The sequence below is a fragment of the Larus michahellis genome, chromosome 1 (genome assembly GCF_964199755.1).
Source record: "Larus michahellis chromosome 1, bLarMic1.1, whole genome shotgun sequence".
Taxonomy (NCBI): domain Eukaryota; kingdom Metazoa; phylum Chordata; class Aves; order Charadriiformes; family Laridae; genus Larus; species Larus michahellis.
The window spans coordinates 107,241,948-107,268,178 of NC_133896.1; the positions used below are offsets into that span (position 1 = coordinate 107,241,948).

General features: G+C 52.3%; 1 protein-coding gene across 4 annotated transcripts in view; it reads left to right on the forward strand.

Moving 5' to 3' along the window:
• Positions 1-26,231, forward strand: part of IGSF3 (immunoglobulin superfamily member 3) — a 102,025-nt gene that overhangs the window by 68,352 nt on the left and 7,442 nt on the right. For 3 of the 4 annotated variants that reach the window (XM_074598450.1, XM_074598433.1, XM_074598441.1), the window contains exons 4-7: positions 375-764; positions 2,439-2,840; positions 6,433-6,837; positions 24,356-24,766. In XM_074598450.1, the coding sequence (XP_074454551.1) occupies positions 375-764; positions 2,439-2,840; positions 6,433-6,837; positions 24,356-24,766 (1,608 nt within the window). The remainder of the gene's footprint in view (positions 1-374; positions 765-2,438; positions 2,841-6,432; positions 6,838-24,355; positions 24,767-26,231) is intronic. The other variant, XM_074598460.1, reaches the window with a different exon arrangement.

Below are 26,231 nucleotides of genomic sequence, written 5' to 3' on the forward strand. Positions count from 1 at the left end.
CCAAAGGCCCTTGCCTCTTGACCCTGGCTGAGCAGGGTGTGAGTAGGACTAGGCTCCAGCTCGCATCCTGCAGTGCCACTGGGTGCTGGTGCCACAGCAGAGCTGCTCCTAAGAGTAAAGGCTGGAGGAAAGGGTTGTGACTGGGAATGCCTTGCAGCTGTTGCGTGCTGGGTAGCAAGCTGCCTCTCCCGCAGCACAGCCCATCTGGGCTCTCATAGTGAAAGCAAGACCCTTGCCCCTCCACCTGCATATGCATGTGTCCGAGGGATGTTGAGCACACAGAGAGTGGCAAGTTGTAGATACCACGCACAAGGTGTGCTGGCTGTCCTGGTGTGCTTTGCCATGCTAACATGAATTGGGCTGTCTCTTCCCAGATAAGGAGTTCAGCGTCCGGCTGGAGACAGAGAAGCGAACATACATTGTGGGTGAGCCGGTGGAGTTTCGGTGCATCCTGGAGGCGCAGAATGTCCCTGACCGCTACTTCTCTATCTCCTGGGCCTTCAACAGCTCCCTCATAGCCAGCCTGGGACCCAACGCTGTGCCGGTGCTCAACAACGAGTTTGCCCAGCGCGAGGCCCTGGGCCAGCTCAAGGTAGCCAAAGAAAGTGACAACGTTTTTGTGCTAAAGATCTACCGCCTTCGCCTTGAGGACAGCGGCAAGTACAACTGCCGAGTGACTGAGCGTGAGAAGACTGTGACAGGGGACTTCATCGACAAGGAGAGCAAGCGGCCAAAGAACATCCCCATCACCGTCCTGCCGCTCAGTAAGTAGAGACTGGCCCGTCCCCTCCTGGGGCCATTGCTCTACTGGGCAGCTTGCTGGTGAGGGTGTGATTTGCCCATACTTTGGCAGTGGGGAAGAGGGAGGATAAGAGTTTGCATGCTCTGGAGGCTTGAAATCCCAACTCAAAAGATTTTATTTTTTTTTGTTGGGAAGAGGACGATAGAGAAGGAGGGACATGTGTCAGGTTCGTAGGTGGGGAAACTTGCCCCCACCTTGATAATGGCCCCAAGCTGGCAGTTTTGGCCTTGAGCTGAAGGTGCGTGTGACTTGCTCTTCACACCTCTTGCCTTGTTCTGCAGGGAGCTGCATGATCGAAAGTACTCATCATGTGTAACGGGGAGACCAGCTTATCCTAAGAGATTTGGTTTATCGTAAGAGCTGCTAGGTTCCTGCAGGCCGTTCAGTGTCTGTTGTTCAGCTGTCTTGCAAAGCAGCTGTACTGGGAGAAACCAGAGTTCATGTGCTCCTCGAGCCCCAGTTTGCTCTTCAGCACGGAGCTCTGTCATGGTCACTGATGAAAACAACCCTGCCAGAGGCTTACCTGAATGCCTTTTATGTTTGTCAGACAAACGTGATAAATACAGAAATAACGGGGTGAAAGGAGAGGGTCCACTGACTCATTCCTTGTTTTGCCCTCTGAAGCTCAGGTAGCTGTGGCATGATGGACCATGCACATGTTGCTCAGGCTACCCTGGCAGTTGGCTTTGACCAAGCAGAGGGTAGCTGCAAGAGAATTTTGTGTGATGTTTGCCTCCTGTCTCTTAGGTTTGTAGGGAAATGCAGCTCTTTCCTCTAGCTTTTTTTCCCTTCCTCATTTCTCCAAAAGAAATTCTTTTTCTTTTCTCTCCTACCAATATTTGATCTCATTTGTTTGGCTTTGAAAATCACTCTAGCTAGAGTGGACTTGCACTGGACAAATGTCTCGAATGTAGTGCTCCTAGGAACAGCCACCTTTCAGACAGATTTCATTCTTGCCGTTTGATAGATCACCAGCTTTAGGAACAAATGTGATGATTTTTCAAGGGTGCTAAGTGTCCATAACTCCAACGGAAGACAGCAGGAGTAACCAGCACTCAGTATCTCTGAAAAAACAGCCATAAAGTCTTACATCTCTGAGAAGCTCAGGATACCAGGTTTTTTTGATGTTACGAAACATTGATAGCTACCTCTAGTGTCACTAGAGGTGGGACTTTGGGAGAGCTTCTCCCAAAAGGTGTTGTAGGGATGGACGTGGCAGGATGGTGATCAGGATTATGTGAATTGAAAAGCCCAGGGAGCTGGAAGCTTTTTTTGGCAGAGCCGGTTGCATGCATTGCATGTTGTAGCAACACAAATTCCCTCAAGTTTTGCTGAGATTCCATCCCGGACCTGCGACCAGAAGATGCAGCAGTGTCTCATGAGCCATAGGCAGAGAGATTTCTCCCAGCTTTGGCCTACACATGCTTTGAGTGTGCAAGTCACCAGGAGCAGCTCGCTGCCCACAAGCTGGTTTTGGATGCGGTCATGCATGAGGTTAAGATGTGCCTGGACCCAAATGCGTGGGCAGTTTCCTGCACCTGGTAGAAAGCCGCTCTGGCCGGCAGCGTCCTTCTTGCAGACCGAGAAGTGGCGAGTGTGTATCATCTCCCCTGTGTGTATGCGTTTCTCTCCTTAGAGACCAGCATCTCCTTGGAGATTATCAACAACGCCAGCAATGTTTTGGAGGGGGAGAGCCTGCGCTTTGGCTGCAACGTGCGCTCAGGCTTTGGGCCCCAAAGCCGCCTCTCCGTCGCCTGGCAGCTGGTGGACAGGCTGAACCGGCGCAGCGACATTGTGCGTCTGGATCGGGAGGGCACCCTGCAGCCGGGTCCCTCCTACGCTGAGCGCAGCAGCTACGGGGGCATCCAGGTGGAGCAGGTCCGGCCCGGCTCCTTCACCCTGGAGATCTTCAACAGCATCAAGGCGGACGAGGGCCACTACGAGTGCCGGGTGGCCGAGTGGACGCGGACGCTGGATGGGGAGTGGCAGATGGTTGGGGAGCGGCACGCGGGCACCCCGGTGTCCATCACTGCTCTGGGTGAGTACTCAAGGCGCGGGGGCTGCAGGACCGTGCTCCCCACGTGCCCGGCCACCAGGAGGTCACCTGCGAATAACTGGGGCTGCTCACAGCACTCCTGCCCTTGCTTGCTGGCAAAATGGAGGTACCCGGCAGCCCAACCGCAGCTGCTGGTAGGTTGGTGCAAAATGCCTGCGTGCCCCGTTGTGTGTGGGGGCAAAGTCTGAGGGGTGGCTGGGGCAGGAGGAAAGCAGGGGGTGGCTAAGGAGAGCGGCAGTGCTTCCAGCATCCTTCCAAGGAAAGAGGCTGCCAGTTTCACACTGTGTTTCCTCAGCATTGGAGCTGGGCTATGGGCAGTGCAGTGGTGGTGGTCCATTGGCAGCCCGTGGGCATCGAAGCTGCCTTGGCTGCCCTGGGTGAACCTTACCTCCACTTGCCAGACCAGGAGAGCAAAATGCTGGGCTTCTGTCGGACCGTCCACCAGAAATGGCAAGCATCTGTGACAGCATCAGAAGCCTGCAGAAGACATGGGTCAGGAACAGTCCTTACTGCCTCGGCAAGGAGGCACTGAGCTGCTGGCCAGGAACCTCAACGTTGTCCATCCACGACTGAGCCAAACTAGGACCTGGGATCACTGCAGCTGGTACTCTGCTCTGCCAAAGGGCTCCTCCGTTTCAAACATGGTGAAACCACATCAGTTTAGGAGAGGGCAGGTAGGGCATTAGGGATTTTGCATGGATCGTGAATTAATTTGGTCCCACTCAGGCCTTGCTATATTAAGTCCTGGACTAGTTCCCAAAGTGCTCCGCAGGTGACTGAAGAAGGGATGACTGCTCCTATGAGGCCACTCATTTGCAGAATGCCAGGGCTATAAACAATTGCAGAACTCTATTGAAAGGTCGAGGTAGGAATTTTTGGGATTTTTTTTTTTGGTTCGCTGCAGTATTAATCTTAAGCTTTGTCAAGATGTGTAAGAGACCAGACTTCAAAGTTGTATCGTGTTCTGATTAAAATCTTGCTTTTTTCCTCCTTTCCTCCCCTTCACTTTTGACCTTCTTTCAGAGGCTGTTCTGTCTGGTGATAGAAATCTTTGCTATATAGCTTCCAAAAACAGGTAGGGACACTAGTTTGTAAAGAACTAAAGGCAGATTCTAATCTGGTTTCAACAGCATCTTCCTCATTAGGTCAGCAGCATTTGGCCTGCTGTAAGTCCACGTAGCAGCCCTTCTCTTTACTCTGCTGCTTGCAGAAGTGTTGAGATTAAGTGCTGAGATTTTAAAATGTATCACTTTTGTCAAAATTTAAGATGTTCGGAATTGCCTATCAGTTCCAGAAGATGTGATGGAAAGGAAGTTTTCCCCTTCACTCCCTGTCCCAGAGAAATTGCCGGCTACTGAGCATGATCTGTCAAGTCCTAAGAAATTCCTAGGTCCTCTTCCTATAACTAGCAAAGCATAAGTAGCTCATGAAAATTTAGTGGAGAAAACATTGAGTATTGTTTCATTGATGCTGAATCTCATATTTTTTGTTCAGTGTAATGCTTTTGAAGCATCCTGAGAAACTCAAATGGAAGGTGCTAAGAAAGAGCAAGAGAGGTTTACAGCTACAGAAATTGCTAGTAAAAAAAAATGCAGTAAATTTAGTGACACTCACATTTCAAGTTAAGGTCTAATCGTTTGCCAGCCTGCCAGGGTAAGAAACTCTTTAGCTGAACCAGCACAGATGATGTTCAAACCCATAAATCTATCTGCAGGGTGGTTCAGCAGCAATAGCCAGAAGAGAGATGTGCTGTCAGATGAGACCAGATGTCCCTGAACTTCTGAGGATCTCGAGTGCCCAGCAGGGACTTCAGTCTCTGGCTGGCTGGGGAAGGAGGGGCAGGCAGGGTGAAGGAGGGCTGCTCTATTCTTTTAGAGAGGTCTTGCAGAAAACCTGCCTGCTTTTATGCGTCACTTCTCTACTTTTGTACCAAGTCCCGAAGGAAGAAGGGCCATTGTGTGTTAACCTAAGTGCCATGAGGCTGATGGTTAAGTTGGGGACCCGAGAAACACACCTGGCTTTCACACAGCAGCGAAGAGAAGTCCCTTCACGAAGCTTCCTTGCCCATGACAACTGGAGATTAAACTTTGTGAAGTCAGCTGATCTTGATGAAATTAAGTTGGCTTTTGAGGGCCATCGCTGGCTCAGCGGTGCTCTGAGCTGCGCCTGGTAACACACTTGCTGGGGCAGGAGGGCTGCTGCAGAGCCTGAAGGTAAGGGCTTCCGTGGGGATGAGATGCAGCAGTCCTGCAGGGGAGACAGCCTGGGTCTCACTCTCCTGTCTGGGTAATCGCTCAACATATTGCAAGAAGCTTTAATCCCAAAGATTGACCTGTTTTCTCAGCAATTACATGTTCCAGAGCTCTGGTACGGTGGTGCCATGGGGCTGTGGAGGCACTTGCTGGAAGTATACAGATACGGCGGTGTCCCTGCTGCGGGTGAGCTCCTGGCTCACCTCTTGAACTGTAATTTCAAGCCGGTGGCGGGCTGAAGCTCTGTACTGATCCAGAAGACATTCCTGTTTCTGCTGGGCGCTGACTGGGCTCTCCCCTGCGACGGTCACTGTGCCAGGTGCCAGGAGGGCCGGTGCTGCAGGGGGAGGGAGGACAGCTGGGAGCCAGCATGGGACACCCCGTGGAGCCTCCCGGGAAGGAAGCGCTTCTTGGGCATGTTGCCGGTAGAAAACAAGGTCCCTGCTAGATCTGCTGGCGCACTGAACTGATTGGAAGAGAAGAAAATATTTCTCTCTGCAACTCGGAACAAATGAGCAATGGAAATACTCTGACCCAAAATGTAAGCCGGTCAACTGGGAATATGTTATCTTCAAATTACTAATAGACTGATGGAAACTCCCGCAAATAAACAAAGTGCTGGGGGTAGACAAGTAAAAATGTTATTGACAGGCTTGCAGAGTAGTGGAAATGTGAGGATAACTGCATAAAGCTGTTCTGGAGCTGTGATCTGGAAGAGAACATAAGCTGTGCTGTGTGAAGAACAGGAGCAACCAGCTTCTCTCTCTTTCCATTGCCTCCATCCTGGGGTTTCGTAACCACTGCCATCTCTCCGATGCATGAACAAAGGCTGCTACTTCTTGCTTTCCTCATCTTTCCCTAGCTGCAGCAACCTGGGGTGGGGGACGGGGTGGGGACCCCCTGCCTGGGAGGTGGATGTGGATCGCGGGGTCTGCGAGTGGTCAGGCTGGCACTGGGCAGCTGCTCTGCCCACCACTGCTCCCTTGCTGCCATGCTGCTGCGTTTCCCTAGGGGGCTTTGGCAGCGTGCAGAGGCTGGATGCTCATCCCCTGGGTCTCGGGGGAGCTTGCTCCTCTGGGCAGAAATTAAGCGTGATCCCGCAGCCAGTGCTGACACTGGCAGTCACTGCTACGCAGACACTGAAGTGTGTCTGTGCTGCTGCTGTTCATGCCACTTCACAATTGCAAACGAGGAGCCGACACAACGCGAGCAGCTGATTATTCCAGGCCCACAGCTGGATGACCACGCTCTAGCTTTTGCATGCTAACAGCAGGGCCTCGTTAGGCAGGTGTCTCTCAAAGCCCTTTTCTCTCTTTCCGCAGAGGCCGGCTTTGCTGTCACGGCTATCTCCCGCACCCCCGGGGTGACCTACAACGAGTCCTTCGACCTCCAGTGCATCATCAAGCCCCACTACCCATCGTGGGTACCGGTGTCAGTGACGTGGCGTTTCCAGCCGGCGGGCAGCACCGAGTTTCACGACCTGGTCACCTTCACACGTGACGGTGGGGTCCAGTGGGGCGACAGGTACGCAGGTTTCCGGACCCGCACTGCCATTGAGAAAGTTGAGTCCAGCAACAACGTGCGCCTGAGCATCAGCAGGGCAAGCGACACAGAGGCCGGCAAGTACCAGTGTGTGGCTGAGCTCTGGAGAAAGAACTACAATAGCAGCTGGACAAGGCTGGCGGACAGGACCTCCAACCTGCTGGAAATCAGGGTCCTGCGGCCAGGTGAGTGCCAAGAGCGTGTGAAAGGGTCTGGGGTGGGCATCATGGGGACGAGGTACATACCAGTGCTGCAGTGGTTTCTCCAGAGCAAGGACCGCTCTTGTGGCTACAACTGACATTTCGCACTTGTGTGTGGCTCAGGTGGGACTGCTCGGCTCTTCGGCTGCGGGTATGTTGGAGACCCTTTATCCACCTCTGGGGAACTGGGTCCTCTCTTTGCTCTCTGTGTGCTGTTCATGGCGTCTTCTTCTGGGAAGAGAGGTGACTGCAGCTGAATCCAGTCTCTAGGCTGTTCTTGTCAGGCTGAGATGGCTTCAGGTTGCCACCTCCATTCTTCAGAGCAGACTAACCTGGGGAAAAGAGGAGAGGGACAGGGCAGACAGGATCATGGAAGAGAGTGATGCTCCCACCAAAGCCTGCATGTGCATACGTGAGGCGCTGGAGCTCTTGTCTTGTAGCTGGCTGCATCTGTCACTCTGCTGGAGGCACGTTCAAAACCAGCTTGTTATCAAAGAGCCCTTTCTAGCTGGAAGTCACCAAGGCCATGGGTGCCGATGCAGAGTGTGCAACACCTAGGCAACAGTCACCTGACTTGGGAGGGAGAGTCAGGAAACCTACAAAGTGCTTATGCTCCATGTACAGCCTTCTGTAGGCCTTGTCACTGATGTTTTGGTGGTGCCTTCTCCATTAAGGGTGAAAAGATACGTGGTCAGGGCAGCTCTTGGCCACCACTGAGCCGAACAGTTTATTGCTGTCTCAGACTTAGGGCTGGAGTTGATGTCTGGAGTGAGGCTTTTTGCACTTTCAGGACTCTTGGCTCAGGTCCTTGCAGCATGGTCATGTTCCTGTGCAGATGGACTCCTTCCTAGGGTCTGTCTTCTGGCTTGGTTTTTGTGCTTTTCACTTCAGTGGCCCTTTTCATACTCTCCTCCGCCTTCCCCAACCCTTAGCATGACTTTGGGAAAGTCAAGGGATGCTACATGCTCCAGGCACCTCATGAGCTCTCCATCCTCTTTCTTCCCTCCCTCCTTCATTGCCCTCATCTCCAGGTTAATCTTCTCCATTTATCTTGATTATCCTGCCTTGTAATACATGTTTTACTGCTCACAAGGTCAGGTTGGTGATGTTCATCATTTTAGCATATTTCCCTAGGAAACAGCGTTGACTGGATATGGTCCCTGGAGTAATATGCTTCTTCATAGCACATCTCTGTGCATGCATATGTGTATGAAACAGGGAAAAAAAGAGAAATCTTTGATAACAGCTTCCAGAAGAGAGCCTCTGTGTCACAGCTCAGAGTGGCCAGAAATTTAAAGGACATTTAAACCATGCTTTGGCAGCTGGTTCTTCTTTACTGGAGCAGTAATCATCAAGTGATTTCTTAACAGAACAAGTTATCTAGGTCTCCGTGTTTTTTACCTCTCGCTGTCTCCCTGCTGCTCAACAAACTACTGCTACACAAATCTTAGCTGTCAGTCCAATGAGCCTTGCATAATGTATGTAGTTTTATGGGCCACAAGAGGATGGAGGAGAAAAGGGGGGCACCTCAGAGCATCCCCAGCTCCATGGTTGTGCTCTCTCTGTGTTTTGTTTCCATGTCCCAGGCAGCCTCTGAGAGCAGGTGGTTGACGTTCTCCACAAATGCAATGCTGGCAGTCATACCAGTGACTGCTGTGGTTTTCTGGTTTTGCAGGCTGCAGAAGGTCATCTCATGTTGTTGTTGGGTCTTTGGCTGGATAATCTTCAGAGAGGATTCAGGATGATGTGGGAAACGCCTTCCTAGGTCACCTCTGAATGAACATCCAAGTGCCCTCACAGTCAGACCTGTGCTGGTGAAGCACGTGCTGGTTTTCAGATTAATATCTAAGGCTTCTTCAAAAGGTGTGTCATTCAGGACCCCTGAAAGACTGAACACCTGAGAGTGCTCAGTCTAAGTCTGTGGCTCTGTAGTCACCTTAATCTGACATAAATTCTGGCTGCTATTGGATGCCTTAGTCCTAGCTTTCTTCTTCCCTTTGCCACTACCTCCTGCCTTGACCCATACGCCAGTGCATTTGGGGTGAACTATCTGCACTACCAATCCACTAAAGGACACCATAAAGAAGATCTTTTGGCAAACTGAGACAATATGTGTTTCCAGATTGGGATTCTAGTTTCCTCTTAAACCCCTGCTCCCTGTTTGTCAGAGTGACCTTTCTATTTGACAGGTTCCAGGTGTAGATGTGGCAATCGGTATATGCCAGCCTTTAAAGTGTGCTCAGGTGAGAAAAGTAAAATAGTGGCTGCCTGATTGCTTCATTAATCTCTTCATTTTGTAAAATCCCACATCCTCAAGGGGCAGGGTGTTGGAACTTCTCCTGGTGCGTCAGTTTGCTGTTGCAGTGCTCAGGGTTTCTCTTCTTGGCACTCTCGCGGTGGTAACTGCAGAGGTGGCAGCACTGGTATTTCTCCTGCTGCTGTCTCGTGGCCAACAGATAGTGTTGAGGAAAAACCAGCAGCTTGAAATACTCAATTCCCTTCCTACTCCTGAGAAGAAACAAGCAGTATTTGAAAAATGAAACACGCAGCTCCTGAAGGAGGGAGCCAATAAGGCAGGCAATGAGAGCATTCAGAACCCAGGTCTGAATACGAGGTCTGTAGGTGGGATGGCACAAGTGTCCTGCATGGCATCTGGAGACAGATTTGGTCTCTGAGTGTGACACTCCTGGCCCCTTGGGCATGAAGCCACTAAGGACTGGCAGTGTGAGGAAAAGCCCTATAAAAGGTGCTGCCCTGCATGTGTGAGACCTTATAGAGAATTTAGGTTTCGCCAGGGTGTGGTGTTCATGACTTGCCGGTGTGTGAAAGCTCACCCGCAGCAGCAGTAGGATCTGAAGCTCCCTTTCATGGCCTGTTCCTTGGTGTCAGGCAAGCCTGCATACCTTGGGTTGCAGAGCAGAGGGATGGTTGTGCACAGGTAGGGGCACGCAGCCCCAGGTAGCTAGTGTGTGCTTGCTGGGAGGTGAGTGCTGGGTTTTAACTTCCGTAGGCTGGGGCAGAAATCCAGGCTGGTGTGGGGGTCTGTCAAGCAGAATTGTGGACTGGGCTGGCTAGATTGCCTGTGGCCATTTTGTGTTCTTAGAGCACAGTGCTCTCCTTGTTACTTCAATCTCTTGAGCTGGCTGTTGTTTCTTTCTCAGTGAGTTCATGTTGCAGCAGAGGGAGAGGAACAATAAAAGGACGACTCAGTTCACGCCAGCTGTTTCGCCAAAGCTGGCAGGAGACCATGCACAGGAGCGTGGGCTGAGCTTGGAGTGAGACCCAAGTGCAGGGGTGGAGATTTCTTCCCACCCACATCCTTGTGTTTGGGGCACCCCTTCTGCTGTGATATCTGGCCTCTGAAACCCCCAGTTCTTTCATCCCTGACAGCTGGGGCTTGCCTCGAGGGCTCACCACCCCTTTCCCCTCTTCTAGACCTTCTTCACCATCCCTTCTAGAGATGTTTCCTTGCCTTTAGCGCACTTCCCCCTTTCCAGGTGGAGAAAACCATCCTCCATGCAAACTTTATCAGTCAGGACAGATGTGTCCTGTCCTTGGAGGCGACAGCTGTGGTGACTCCCTGGCACTTGCTGATCTCTTGGGTTTTAGGGGAGGCAGAGGTGCCAGCGGTTCTTTTTTGAATCCAGGTGACCCTGGAAGCATTTGGATTTGGGCTGAGCTCTTGGTGTGAGGATGCTGGCCGAGCAGTACCCCCTCGCTGCTCTCTGCCCCCTTCCTCATGCAGCATGGAGAGGGAATGGTGCCCAGGCTCCAGGTCCTGCCCAAGGGAGGAAGGTGGTAGATAGATGCATGGGAGTCAAGGAGAGACCCGAGGGCTGTCAGGCGGGCTCTGTTCCTGGCTCCTGCTTGGATCTTGCTTCTCCCTGCCAGGTTTTCAGGAATGGAGCTGCTGAGATGGGAGGTGCTGTCTGGGAGTGGCGTGTGTCTGTGCGGTCTGTGGGACTCAGACAAGGGCAGCAGACAGTCTCTGGCAGCACAGTGCGTGATGGGGACTGTGCTGCGATCTGGTCAGGCTAGGACATCTGGATAGGACTCTTTTGGCAAGGAGGCTTGATGATATTTGTGCTGTTGTATTAGATTGCCATTGTCCTTGTGTGCATTACCACGCTTATCTTTCACCTACAGCACAAGCAAGGGGGTGATTCGGCAGAGATTTGGGAGAGCCTGGGGTCTGAGCGCTGGGGAGTCTCTCTGGCAACAGCAGAGTGAAAAAGCAGGGCTTTTCATGCAAGCACGAGGTTGTGGCAAATCCTCCCTGAGCATCCTCCTCAACCCTTTCATACTCGGGCACAGACCTGCCATCCTGACCTGCAGGGCACCCACCTTGCCATGCCTCTGTGCTCTTCCCACCCCTCCGTCCTTGCGTCGTCCCTCAGCCAGTTCCTTCGTGACTAATCCTGGAGCAGGCACATGGGGAGAAGCTGCAGTCGCCTCTATAAATCTGCCCTCTTGCTGCCTGGTTTTTGACAGTAATGAACGTGGGAGGAGGGATGAGGAGGGGTGGCGGGGGATGATAACCGAGCAGACGCCAGGGGTGCTGGGCTCCTCGCTGCTTTTTTGCAAGCCAGGCTACGGCAGATTGATTGACCTGGGAGCCGTCGAGCAAACAAGGCAGTCAGGCTCTTCATTAGAGCATTAATTAGCTTCCGGGAACTCTCCAGGGGCTGCTTCGTAAGGTTTAGTTTATTAGGAGCTGTCAAGTTGAAACCATTGTGGAAGGGGAGGGTGGAGGCTCCTCAAGCTGGCCTTGGAGAAGCTGGGAAAGGCTCGTGCCTGAACCTTACTTTGAGAGCGGGGTGAGCCAGAGCGTGAAGCCCTGTGCCCAGGTGGGTGCAGAGCCTTCTGCCGCTCTCCTGCTGTCCACAAGAAACCGCCACTGACGGCAGCCTGGCTGCGTTGGGCTAGCGGTGGTCAGAGAAACCTAAGGAGCAGAGAGCAGAGGACCCTTACCTCTTTGTCCAAGCCCATCCCTGGCAGCTGCAGAGAGACTGCTCAGTAGCTTGTCCTTCCCTCTGAAGACTCTGTGAGCCTTCAAGCAGGGGAGGGTTGTGACAGTGAAGGCTCAGGGTGCTGGGAGGATGAGGATCCGATGAGAGAGGAGAAGTGGAAAAACAGGCAGCTTTATGGCCTGCTTAATGCTGGCAGAGGAGGACTGATTTTCAAACAAATGCCAAGACACTTGTGGAGTATAAGAGGCTTTCCCTAACAAATGAAAATTGCTGTTAATGCCTTTCTTCCATCTCATTTCTTAGTAAAGTCTGCATGCAAGGAATCCTCTCATAGATGGATATGAAAGATGCCTTTTCTATGACGGGTGACCAGACTCTTGAATGGAGGCTCAAACAAGTGTTTTGAAGGGCCACAAAGTGCCTACTTAAAAAACTGACACTTTTTGCTGCTGGCGGCATCCAGCAATAAAGTTAAACAAGGAAAGCTAATGAGCTGGAAACTTCCTTACAGAAGTGAAGTCTGGAAATTTAAGTTTGCTGCTTGCTTGATCGCAGAGTGGCTTCGCTCTGTAAAATAGCACTGCTTCCCCACTTTACAGCCACCTGCTTCATCTGGCAAATAGTTGTACTCTTGCTTGAGTGATGAAGGAGTTCAAGAAGTGCTCAGGAGAGACAGGAGACGGTTCATCAGCAGCTGCAACTGCAGCACAGAGCATTCTCCTCTCCCTTGGGTGCTCAGGGTCTTGCTCTTTTCCCTTCACCACCAGCGAGGTAAGACCTGCTCTTCTGCCTCAGAGCTGTTGCTCTTTCCTGTCAGCTTCCAGCACACTGAACAGACGAAATGAAGGGGGTCAGTGCTGTGTGACAAAGGGCTGTCCCCTTGCATAGATCTGCATTAGCAACCCAACTGGAGCCCTTTTTCTTTTCCAGGTAGCACAGGTGGGTTTGATTCTTCCACCTTGTACCCCTGGTAGTCTCCTACCCCTGCACATTTGCCCTGGGGAGCTCCGTCCCCACTCTTGCCAGTTCCTCTGAGATAGCTTCCCCACTTAGACTTGCTGCCACCTCCTTGGCACAGTTATTTATCCCAGGCTGGCACCCTGGTGCGCTTTTTCTCCACACGTAGCCATCACACCCTGCTCCCAACATCCCTCTCCCCCATCTTCTCCATGTACCGTCTCTGTCACACACACCTGAGAGCCTCCTCTTCTCGTGGGTGCTGTGGTGCATAACCTCTAGTGTTGGGGCACTGGTTTGTAAATACGGTTTTGAGGTAGGGGTTCTCCTGTGGGCACGGATCCACGTGAGGATGCTCTCCCTTTCCAAGCAGGGCGCTTCCTGGCTGGCTTTATCAGGCCAACGGTGGTTTTGCACTTATGGGTATCGGAGAGGTGCTCCGCCACATCACTCAGCTGGGCAAATCTGGCCCAATGCAGGTCACACGTCAGAATGAAGATACACTGATGTCAGCAGAGCCGAAGCACCCAGGGCAAATGCCATCTTGATCCCACCAAAAGACTGCCACGTCGAAATGAGCCCATCAGAGTGAGCAGCAGGGGAGGGAGCTTGTGCCGGATGTGCTGCAGCACTCCCAACCCCATGCTGGGCATGCTGACACTGGCCTTGCAGATTCTGAGATGCATTTCACCTCCCCCTGCTTTTGGTTTCCCATCTGGGAGCAGTGATGCTTGGCTCCTCTGCAGGTTTGCCCGTGAAATGTATCTGTCATAGCCAAGTCTGTTGAGCTGATTGCAGTCAGTTATGTTCAGGGCTTCCCTTGGGGCTTTAGCCTGGAAAATGCACCCAGGGGCATAACCTGAGAAGTTGGATTTTAAATGTGTGAAGCATCTCAGATGTATTTCATGAGGGTGAAGGGAGCGGGATTGCATCCTTGTACCCAGTGGGACCCTACCCTGTCTCAGCCTGCTCTGCGTGTGCCCATTGATCTTACTGCGGGCAGTCTTGCTTTTCAGCCCCCTAACAACACTGACAACGCCAGGAGACCTGGGCTGTGTTCAGAATGTGCTGCTCTGTTCAAATTAACTCTCTTCACGGTTACTTTTTTAGGAGCAATTTTTTCACTTCGATTTCAAAGCACCCTCTGCTCTGTCTTTGATATCTCCTGAGCGGTTTTCCACTCCCATTTGCAGCATGCATATACGGAACCACGGTGTCAGCCTCTTTGCAGTCTGTGCACATGCAACTTCTTTCATCTTGTCTTGAACGTCTTCTCTCCACGCGCTTTAGTTTCTCATCGATTCTCTGTTTGCTCTCCCTGGACTAAAATACTCTGCAGCGAACAGTTCTTAGATGTTATCCAGCTCTAAAGCTTTGTGCATCCCTCATGTCCTTGAGGGCTTCAAAAGCAGAGTCAGCAGGGGCAGCCCTTGGGGGAGAGAGAGCGCTGATGATGAGCGGGTTTCCAGCCAGTTGCTGACCACCGTTCTCCTTCCCCCCTCCACACATGCAGCCCCAGCCCCTCGGCTCCCCCACTGGTCTCCACAGGGTGAGAGGCTCAGTGCTGCAGCAGCACGATTTTTCTCTTGCCGCATTCTCAGCCCTCCAGTCAGAGCGGCACTCAGCCCAGGTGTCCCTCCCAACACGCCCAACAGCTTTGTCTGTCCATCCTTGTGCATGGGACCTCTGTCATTTTTCTAGCTTCTGTATCGTGTGGGATGCTTCTCATCGGATGAGATACTACATGTTCCCCATCAGTCCTTTGCACAGGTAGGCTGTGTCCTGTTTTGAGAAGAGCAGTGCTGAACAGCCAGGCAGAGAAGTGGCCCAGCCCCAAGTACTATAAATCCCCTGCCTCTGACCTTCATGAGCATTGGTTCGAATGATGGTCTGGGGGTGTCTTCTGCTGGTGGGACACAGTTTGCTAGACACAGTGGCTTTGCTCTTCAATGTCACAGTGACCTGCATAATCAGGTGGTGCAGCACTGCCCACGTAAGCGAAGCAACTTCAGTAAAATAAAGTCCGCTGTTTCTTCCCATGGCAATTTTACCTTTTGAAATCAATACCTCCAGGTCAGAATAAACAAGGGCAATTTTTATCTGAATGCTTTTTCTTAAGGGGCTGATTATTTTGGGGTTTCTACCTGTTCTGACATTAGTTAAAGACTAAATTCCTGGGTTCCTGAACCTGCAATCTGCTTCCTTACAGCAATATGGCAGGCTCTGGACATGCTGAGCCTATGGCTCGGGATTTTTTATCTTAACATACATAAAAGTTAACTCCCAGAGGCTTTTTACTTGCTAAAACAGGAATTTTGGGTGCTGTTAAAGAAAATCCCTACAGTTTTCCCTGTCCCATGTAACAGAGAAGCAAGGAGTCCAGATAATTAATGACGGGTCTGTAATACTTCCTCTATCCTTCAGAAGTTCAAGACGACAATTTCTTGAGACATGACAGATGGCTCATTTTGCTTGGTTGTTCTTCCACACAGTAGACGGATTCGCCAGTTAATTTATGGAGGCAGCATCCTCGTGAGCGTTTAGGGTGCAGGTGGAGCTGATCTCGCACTTGGTTGCACAGCAGGAGGTGATCCTCATCATTGATGCGTGCTGCTGGCTGCATCGTCCTGTCCCATTCCTTGTGCCAGCATCAATCCTGCTGTGTGCCAGCTCTGTTTACTAAACCTGCAGAAAATTAACCTGGCAGTAAAGGAATAGTTAAAGGTGAGTGGAGGGAGCGAGCTCTTGGATGGGTTCAATTGGGTCCTTCTCAGGGGACTTTATCTTCACATGGAGGGCAGCACTGACAACCTGGGGCTGGCAGGGCTGGTGCGGGCGGCTCCAAAAGATCTCGTGATCCTGCCTGGGGTCTGTCTGGTGAGCTTGCTCTCTGGATGGCAAGAAAATGGCATTTCATACCACCCTCAGCAGCTCATCTCTCTCTGCTTAGCATCCAACTTTTCAGCAGTAGCCACTGAAAATGCTCAAGTTAAATACAGTGCATGCAAAAGTCAGCCGTGGGCTACAGGGTGCAGTTGTACTCTTAGCGTGCATCTACACAAACTTCTCAAGTATTTCTCTGACACCCTGTTAGGAAATTCAGCCATAAATGGCCAGCTTCCAGAATGGCATGGGATTTTCTGTGTGGTGCTGCCATATGTGTTATAACTTGCTCTTTGTGTACATTTAATTACTTTTTTTCCTAACTGACGGAGTGCTCCTTTGTTTGAAGTCTTTCTGATGAGGGGTTGATTAAATATCTCGGTATGTTATTTTTTTCTTTCTTTACCCTCTGTGGCTGTAACTTGGTACTGAATTTATCTTCCAGTGATCCTATCTCCATATTTTAATTTACAAGTGATCAGTGAGCCGTACATTGTTTTCTGACAGCAGGCACAACTCATGCTGGGAATCTTTTATTCCCCCCTCCCCTCCTCTCTCTCCTGCAGAATTTTCACATTCATTTCAGGGTTTGGGAGGAAGATTTCTGGGTTTAAGTTTGGGGGGCATTTTGCTTTGGGGTATATTTGTTTATTTCTTAAATTGACCTTGAGTCCCTGCTGTCCTTCAGAGAGACTTAGCTTTTGCTTCTCACAGAAGCTCTTGCTTTTCCCAGGCCAGCGGCATGTCCCAGACCCGCGTCTCTGGGTTAGCCATAGCCAGACCTGGGGACTGCGGGCTTCCCAGCTTTCTCCATCCCTGCAGCTATGCACACAGCCTTCTCTCTGTGTGCTCGCAGACGTATGGCTTCTGGGTTTTAATGAGACTTTGTGGGTCACATATGCATGCTTCCCTGAGGCCCTGCTTGGTTACCTGCTAGTTTGTTAGCTGCTCTGCCAGCTCCAGTGTGACATGGCTGGTAGTCCCAGGCTGAGCAGATGTCCTTGTCACCACTTGCAGTCTTCGCGCCACGGCATGTGGTGTGCAGCGATGGACTTGACCCGCAGCCTGTGTGTTTGGTAGGTCAGCAGCCTGACTGTGCTGCTTTTGGGGAGAGGGGGGGCATCGGGCAGCTTGTCAGTAGGTTTGGCTGATGCAGTGCTCACCTTCTGTGAGGCTGAAGCTGGTGTGGGTACCACACCATCTGATGCAGGCAGGTCCACCACAGGGTACAAGGGGAGATGCCCGTTCCGGATTGCCACAGCGCCCTCCGGCAGCATTTTGAATGCGTCAAGCTGCACTTTCCCAAGTTGCAGTACAGTGTGCTTTGGGGCATATGCCAGTGCTTGGGGCTCAGTTTTATGCTGAGGCTTTTGGAATGGGTGACAGTCAGCGTGGATGTGCACAGCTACTGAAGTGCGCGGCTTGTCTTGCTGCGGCAGCAGGCTGTGAGGCAGAGAACGTCTGTGCCTGCTGGGCTATGGACTTTGCAGCAACTTGCTGAACATACTGAAATGCGGATCACTTGGTGGTTTATTCCCGGCCTCTTTCTGTCCCGGAGAGGAGGTGGGTCACAGCCAGCTCCTAGGCTTGCTCCTAGGGCTGGGAGCACCCACCAGTCCGCGCTGCAGGAGGCATTATTTGCGGCATTCATATAAGGCATTGTAAATTTGGGAGAGAAGTGTCATGTAGCTGATTTTTAGCAAAACATGAGCAGTACGTATAGGGAGGATGAGACGAAAGGTAGGCAGGCTGAAGCCTCTCAAACCCCGGAGGAGTGGGGTGGCATTTGGGTGGCACCAGGGTGATGCCAAGGGGCGTAGCCTGGCTGGGTGAAGGCATTACCTGCTCCTTCCCACTCCACGCAGGGGCTCTGCCCAGGCACAGCCCTCTGCAGAAGCACATCCCACCGTCTCTTCAAGGGAGTTGGGCAGGAGAGAGAGCAGGCTGGGATTAACAGCCTGTCTGATTGCAAGCAGACAGTACTGACCCTGCAAGGGGGGAGGGGCAAAAAAGGTGACCCACATCCATCTAGACTAGCAGTCAGTCGGTTTGGTGGCTTGTCCAGGGACCAGTCTTCCCTGTATGAGAAAGAAGCAGCATGCAAAAGCGAGGATTTAGCTTTATGAAGTTAGTAGACTGGAGAGGTTGCAGGAAGACCTGCCAAGATGGGAGAGCTGCAGCTGTGGTTCTTTATTGGTGCTGCAGACAGACATGCATTCTGCTTTTGTTTGCATGTCCATCCCAGAGCAGCCCACCTGCAATCAGGACCTGAGCAGTTTGGGGATCGTAGAAACTTTTGGCATTGCTGAAGGTCAATGGCAGGTTGGTGTTCAAAGTCAAAGCCTCGGCTCTTTTGTCTGCCCGCATGGGAGGGGGCAGCAGCTGAGCCTTCCTCAGGAAGGGGTTAACGTCTCGTCTTCCCATGGAGCTGCTCTCCCAGTAATTCAATCATGTCAGCCTGTTTGCAGGCAATAATTCATTGTTATAGGAACACTACAGTAAAGCGACAAGTTAATAATGGCAGTAATAATGGCAGGCAAAGTCTAATGCTATTTCCCTTTCTCCTGCTCCTGTTGCACCAGCAGCCTCCCATGTTGGCTAATGCAATTTGCAACCTTGCTAATCCAGTTTCAGGAGGAATTGTGTTCTGTTCAAAGAGAATAACAGGAGTCGGGAGCTGTGCTGCCATGTTCCTCCATCTCTGGGGAGGCTGCCCCGGGGCTGGAAGTCTTTGTCTTTGCTTTGCTGTGATTTCTATGCCACGGTTAAGCCTAATGAGCAAGGTCCGCCTAGGAGCGTCTCATCTTCCCCTCTGCAAAAGCCTGCGAATGCCTTTCCCCTGATGCCTCTCCTCTGAAAGGGCTTGCACGTCTTTCCCTTTTGAACACTGGTTTGCTTTTAGCTAACCTAGACGTGAATCACCCACTCCTTGCCATGCTGAGTCAGAAGGCTGGCGTGTACTTGCTTGATTCCCGTTGCCCCAGTTCCCCATGGGCATTAACACGGGTATCCTGGCAATGTGTGTGGAGGTGGAGGAGGCTCTTCAGCCCTGCCTTGTAGAAGGGAGAAGGGCTGGCAAAGGGCTGAGCGTTGGTGCATGTCTAAGCCTGTGGCAGTGACCTGCATGTGGGTCCCTTGAATCCAAGGCAAACATCCCCAGGCAAGAACTTGGGCACCGAGTGCTTTTTGGGCCCTAGCAAGGGAAATCATGAGGCACCTCTGGGTTGTGATCACAGGCTGAGGGGCCGGCTGAGTTTGTACCAAAAGCCTGGCCAGTGCCCTTCAGGATTGTTCCCTGAGGGTGCTGGGGAGAGATGAGTTCCATGCGGGAAGAGTCGCCTTGGGGCCATGCTACTGGAAATGAGTCTGTCCTGATGAGCCTGCAAAACCCCCTGTCTGGTGTTAAACTGGGGCTGGATTTGGGCTGGGTTGGCCTCATTTCTGCTCCCCGCCTGTCCCCACCTCAGCACAGGGAAATCCCGACGGAGGCTTTTAAAAGTAGGACATTCCCCAGGAAGACTTTTTGCAACACTTCGTCAGTTCTCTCCAGGCGAGAAGATCTTCTGGAGGAGCTCTCCCCAGAGGGCATCAGCCTGCAAAGTGGGACACCGCCTCCCCGCTATGGTGACAGGGCTCCCCGGGGACTCTGTGGGCTGGTGGTGGCCACCCTCCTGCCCACCCCTTCTGCGCCATGGCCGCTGGCTCGTGCGGACCTGGCTCCTTCCCCAGCCGGTGGCCCCCTCCTCCTTTGCTGCAGGGCAGCACACTGGGGTTTTGTATGGGGCTTTTTTGGGGGGAGCGTATCTTCAGCTGCATTTTAAACATTGCCATTCCCAGCACTTGGTAATTGTGACTCCCAGGTGGGAAGTAAACTCCTGCTGTTTTATTTTCTTGATGCCTACCAGGGAAGAGGAGGAAAGGAGTCTGAGATAGAGCATCTTTTTAACACAGCATTTTTAGGTACAGATTGCGAAGTGCTTTGGTAAAGGTAGGTGTTGTAAGCCCTGCTTGATGATTAGGAAACAGAGAGGAGGGAGCCAACAAGTGGCTTCGCTATGGCAGCGAGTCAGCAGAAAAGCTGTGAATCACGTCACTGCCTCTGTCCTCCTCCTCCTCTGATGGGTGCTTTCCCTTCCCCCAAATATTTGTATAACTGTGCTTACCACATGCCCAGCTTGAGGAGACTGATTGCCTGCTTGATGGTGTGTAGAAAACCCCTACCATATATATCAGCTTGTAGGCACCTAGCCATGTCGTAGCTTGCTGTGGTTGGAAGGTGTGTCTGAGCTGGCCCCCCAGCCCAGAGGTGCAAACTTTGAGGATCAGAGGCTGCCGCAGGTATCCTGAGACAATGCGTGTCCCTGCAAATGAGTGGGGGTGTTTTCCTCAGCTTTGGAATTAGTGCAAAGGGAGTGCGATGCTGGAAGTCTGTAAAGTGAGGTGTCTAGTAGTGCATGGGCTTGCTGTGAACACCTAGTGTCTTTGCTAGCCTTTCCACCCTAAGAGGCATGTAATGCCCCCCATCTCCTGGCCAGGCTCCAGCACGAGTCATCACCCACTGAATGTCCCAGAGCTCCTCCAGCAGATGTGGTGGGATGCCCTCAGCAGGGCAGGAGAGCGTCTCTCCATGCCATCAGAGAGCTGATGTCTTCTGTCCCGGCGCTGCCTGCGGGGCCCCTGCCCGAGCACCACTGCGGAGTTCAGCGCCTGCACACCTTCTTCACATGGGCTGCTGGCCTTCACAGGGGCTGGGAGACCAGGCTGGCTTAAAAAAAAAATATGGGGATTGTAACCATGACTTGTTGCCAGTGTAAATTGAAAGCTTTAATAGCGTACGTAGGGCCAATTACAGTACATCAGGGTATGATATCCTCTTTACTGGCAGCCTCCAGGGAGCCAGGAGACATTGTGGCAACAGGATTATGGTTTGCAGATGATATGCACGATAACTTCACCTAGACACATGCACCTGTTTCCCTCACTAAGCAGATGTTCGGGAGGCTGTTAAGAGAACATCAGCCCCTTGACAGCACAGCAGAAAATGCCATGTAACCGGTGCCTGTTCACATCGTTGCGCCCACCGCCTCCGCTGCTCGACGGAGGGCTGAGGTAGCCTTGCCCTGGCACACCGAAACCCCAGCCCCTGGGACAGACTGGATCAACTCAGCATTTGAAGGCCGATCCCTTTCCTGGCTCTCTGCCCAGGCAAATCCCCAAGCCAGGAAAGGGAGTTTCCCCCATGTCAGGAGGGCGAGGTTTGGCTGGCTCAGTGCCTGCGGTGTCAGTCTTCTTGCAATCTCACTCACGCACCAGCAGCTACAATCATTTCCCTGTCATCGCAGGCATCTTTAAACATGACCTGGCAAGTGGCATGGGGCACAGAGAGAGCTGCTTAGTGCTGGAGTAGACTTGCCACCAGGATGGAAAGAGATGGACTCCCTGGCGTTGTATTGCACCATTACCATCACCATCACCCGGGCCCACTAACTTCAGGATCTATTTTTTTTACCCCCTTTTAAATTGTTTTTCCCAAATGCAAAACGAGCCTTTTGGATTAGTTTGCATCTCTGTGGCAAACTAATGGCTGATGGTCATCCCTGTGGGAGAGCCGCCCCACAAAGCTTCCCGTGTCTTAACCAGAGTGCGGGCAGAGGGTCTCTGCCCTGCATGAGCAAGCAAACCAGCCTGCAGCCCGAAGGTGAAGCTGCCCCAAGGTAACCTGTGCCCCACAGTGTTTCCAACTCAGCAGTTTTCAGCCTGTGGTCTGTAAAAGCCGTGAATTATTTCTATAGGATCTGCAAAAGATAATGAAGAAGAGGTAGGTGCGCATTTACTGTGCAGGAGCCTGTGCCTGGATGGGGAAGCATTTGGCGTTCACAGATTGGAAAAGGATGAGAATGTCCTCTCTAATTCTGTGGGAGGGAAACAAAACCTGCACTTGCATCTTCCGTGGTGTGCCTCCGGTAGGAAAATAAGTCATGTTAGGTGAGAAGTGCATTGGCAGGGGTGTCATTACGTATCACCGATAGCTCTAATCTAGATGAAACTTTGTGCACGGTGTTATGAACCTGTGCAAGCGCGTGCAGTCCAGCAAAGGGAAGACCTGTAATTCCGGGCCAGGGCCTGGGGCTCCCACTGGTAGCAGCAGTAGAAGCGATCATCTCATCAAGATTTGAGAGACGCTGTGCATGTGTGGGCAAATTCCTGAATGTTGGCTGCAATGGCTGCCAAGGAGGGCTTGGGTGCCTGGAATTTAAGATCTCATTTTTGCCAGAATTAATAAGATTTCTTCCCCATCACCCTCACCCCTACAAAAGAAGGCGTCTTCTCAAATGTCGAAAGGAAGCGGGGAGAGCTCCATGGAGGCCATCCAAGAGCCCTTGGATGACCTCAAGGGTCCGTGCTGTTCGTACAAAGTGAGAATTGCCGTGATTATGGTCCAGGAACAAGCCCTCAGTGCTACAGCGAAATACATCTGTCACGTATGAGGTGCAGGTCTGTTGCCCCAAACGCCAGGCTTAAAATTGCTCAGTGCCCATCCTCCTCATTTTCATCTCCTGGAGGTGCCGCGATGTGGGAAGAGAACAGGGAAGGAATGCTTGCATCTCAGCAGCTCTGGTCTGTGCATACCCTGGCTTTGTCTGTGTGTGTGTTGATACTGAGCAACCCCACCACATGCAGCGTGTGTATATACTGCATTTTAATAGATATAGGGCTACTGACTTAACATACACAGTTGCTATAGTAACAGAGGTTTCCTTAGTAACGGTTGCAGAAAATAATCCAGTACCAATTAAAAATAAACTGTTTGGAAAGGGGGCTGGGGGAGAAAGGAAACTGCTGAGAATCACCTTCCCCTTTGTTGGTTCGTCTCCCAGGGACTCAGAAGATTGATTAATGCTTGAAATAACCTTTCTTAACCAACAGTAGAGCCAAAAAGGTGGGACGAACGTGGGTGCAGTGGCTAAGGCTGCTATCCTGAAGCGAAACAAAGGGGAAGGAGTGTGTCTGGGCTACGGCAGAAATACAACAGGGTCATGCTAAATCTCTCCATTAGGTTGAAGTCCCCAGGGAGGAAAAACAAGGTACTGTTTCGCTCCTTCCCTCCTTCCACTGTCTGCGTGCCATACCCTTAACACAGCCATCGAGTCTTTATTAGCATACTGATTAAAGCCATGGGCAACCCAGGCTCCAGGGGAATGTCTAATGCGTTACCAGGATGCCTATCTCAGATGCTCTGTTAGAGCAGAAAGCGTTGCTGTGATGGGAGTTCCTCCCTCCCATTTGATGTTGTTTGCCTGTGCCCATCCTCTCCCTCTGCGCCGTGGCTCATCGCCTGTGCCGGCAGGCATCCAAGACCCTTGGGGCCCAAGGGAAGCTGTAAGCAAAGCGTGATGTAGAGCGAGGAGCCCGTGTCTCAATGAGAGAGAGGAGACAATATTTCTTCCCTGCAAACACAGGATGCGTGGGACGGGTTTCCAGGGTGCAGATGGGCACAGCTCCCCTGGCTGCCTTCAGTTGTTCGTGCCTGTGGTGCCACACTTCTCTCATGCCACCTGTGCCCAGGGTGCTCGCTAGGTTTTGTTAAAAGATGTACCAGTCGTGAGCAGAATCCCTTCACCTGGCAGCAAGGCAGCATGCCCCCTTTCAGAGGGGAGCTGCCATGCGAGGAGAGGCAAAGGGGGGGAGGTGGTGGCAGAGCTGCTGGGAAGAGTGGTGTGTCTGGCCGGGAGCTGCTCCTCTCCTTGTGTCTATAGCCAGCGGGGCTCCAGGGCACACCAGGCACAAGTGTCACAGGAGGGCGCTTCGTGTCCTTCCCTGCAGATGGGAATGCCCTGGGTCAAGACTTGGGCAGCAGGCACAGCCTGAGCACGCACAGGGGAGGCTTTATCTCCAGCTCCCATAGGGAGAGAGGAATCAGAAACCGGTGTGTGTCTCTCTCCCTGCAGGGACAAGAGTTAATGACACTCCCATGTCATCCTCGACACTGTGTGACCACTTAGCTACCTGCGTGGGAGCCGCAGTCACGCTTGGGAAGCCGAGGGAGGTGACATGCCTGTGGCTTGTCCAGGCTGTGCGGTCCGTGATGGACCTGGTGCCAGAGCTCCTGGTTGCTGGAGCAGAGCTTGCTCCCGCTGATCCTTTCCAGTCTGGTGCTCTTTTTCTTCTCTAGTTGTGCCCGTTTTCTCCCCTAGCTATTACGTGCCTATGGATTATGTGTCAGTGAGATGGCTGGCATGTGACAGCAGTAAAGTCTTGTTTAATTCGCTCTTCCTGGAAACGGTTTTCTCTGGATGTGGTCAACAGCTCATTGCCCTGAGGTGCAAGTGGTGTGATTTCACCATGGAAAAAACCCACTGAGTTTGGGTGTAGCCTTCACGCTAAGTCTGGTGCCTCAGACTACGGTGAATTGAGAAAAGGAACCTTTCAAAGAATAAACTGTGAAAAAGCAGCCTTTTGGTGAGGGCCACGGTGGGAGGATCCAGGCGTAGAGTCAGGGGTGAAAGAAAGAAGATTTGGTAGGAGAACAACTAAATGCCTTTGTCTTAAAGGTCTAGTGCAAGTGGGACCCAGGCAGGAGTAGCCATGCCTGCAGTTGGGGGTGGACTCTCTGGTCCTCCTCAAACCAGGTGAGTTTCTTTTCTCTGTTAATGGCCTAACTCTCCTCATTCTTCTCTGTTCCTCCCTCACAGTGACCAAGCTGCAGGTGAGCAAGTCAAAGCGGAGCATCACTCTGGTGGAGAACAGGCCCATCCCCCTCAACTGCTCGGTGAAATCCCAGACCAGCCCCGACTCACACTTCGCCGTGCTGTGGTATGTCCACAAGCCCTCTGATGCCGACGGCAAGCTCATCCTGAAGACCACTCACAGCTCAGCCTTCGAATATGGCACCTACGCAGAGGAGGAAGGGCTGCGGGGCCGGCTGCAGTTCGAGCGCTCGGCGTCAGGGGGTCTCTTCAGCCTGACGGTGCAGCGGGCAGAGGTCCGAGACAGTGGCAGCTACTACTGCCATGTGGAGGAGTGGCTGCTCAGCCCCAACCACGCTTGGTACAAGCTGGCAGAGGAGGTGTCCGGGCGGACAGAGGTCACCGTCAAGCAGCCAGGTACCACCATGTGCCGCACCGGTGGGGTCCTCTTGGCATTGGCTCTTGTGCACGGCTCGTGAGCTCACCGAGCTTTTCTAGGGCAACAGGGATCCTCTGCTCTTCGTTCTGATACAGCGTTGTCACCCCCTCCTTGCATCCTTACGCCTGCACATCCCTGCATGAAGAGGGATGTTTTCCCCCTTTGATGTGACCCTCTTCCATTTAGGCTAGGTTGGCGTGCATTTCAGTGCCCCCACATGAAGGCTATCCGTCTCCCACGATCTAGAGGGCCGCTGTATCCAGCCAGGTTTCTTTATCCTCAAGAGCATCATGTAGCAAGAGTGTCAACTAACGACCTACTGAGAGAGAACTGATGTGTGCCTGCCTGGGAAAGCATTTTCATGTTTTGCACGCAGTTTAATTTTACTCTGTGCCTGTATCCTGGCAGGCGTGGGGAGCCTTGTCTCTGTTCCCTCTGCGCTGTGCACATGATGCGAGTAACAAGTTTAATGAGGTGGGGAGCTGGCTGCCAGGAGAGGAGAAATCTGCTCTGCTGGTGGTTTCCGTGGCAGCAGAGTTCACTGGTAAAGATGGGCTGATGGAGGAGCTAAAGATGGGCCACCATGATGTGGGGACAGAGCCCTCATTTCATGCGAAGGGGGGAGGCAGGTAGGCAAGCACCGTCTTTGAGAGCAGCCTGGACCCCATGTGTGCTGCTGAAGCAGAGCACCAGTACTTCACAAGGACGCCTGCCTTGTCCCTGCTTGCTCCAGGTGCCTGTTTCTGGAGAAAAAAATCCCTCAGGCAGGAGGGGACGCACTTGGATAACAGGGATGGACTAGGATGCTTAATGCATTTTCTTTGTCAGGATTCAGATGGCTAGACACAGGCTCTGTGGATGGGGGTACGAGAGAGATACTGAGTATGGTCCCCAGCTGGTGTCCCCAGCACAGCTTTGCCTGGTCGCACGGGGAGCACAGCAGGCCACGGCGTGCCACTCGCTGCCGGTCCCAGATCCTCGTTTCTGTCTGCAAAATCCTGAGATGGCTGTGGGACGGTCAGGGAGGGGGGAGCTGTGATGTGCCCCCTCCTTTGCATCGCCTGCCTCTCTCTGGGAAGTACAGTGCCCATCGCTTGCTGCAGCAGCTGTACCCTGCTGCAGCAGGGGAAGTCCAGACTGTGCCCCTGGAAAGAAGTCATGAAGGAATTAGGAGTGTATGACACGTCATTTCACATAAAAGAGCTGATTACAGTCACCTCCCCCCGTGTATCAATGAAATTATGGAGCAAAAACCAGGGACATTCCCAAGGCCACAAAACACCATGTGTGACTTTGCCCTTGTGCCACTTCTCATTTTGCAATGGTGGTTCCCTATAATCAGCTGTCCGTTCTCCGCCTTGATTTTTCCGCACTGCAGGAGGGCTTGCTGATCCGGGTGTGACGGGGCTACTTATGAAGGGAGGTGTGACCTCCCTTCATAAG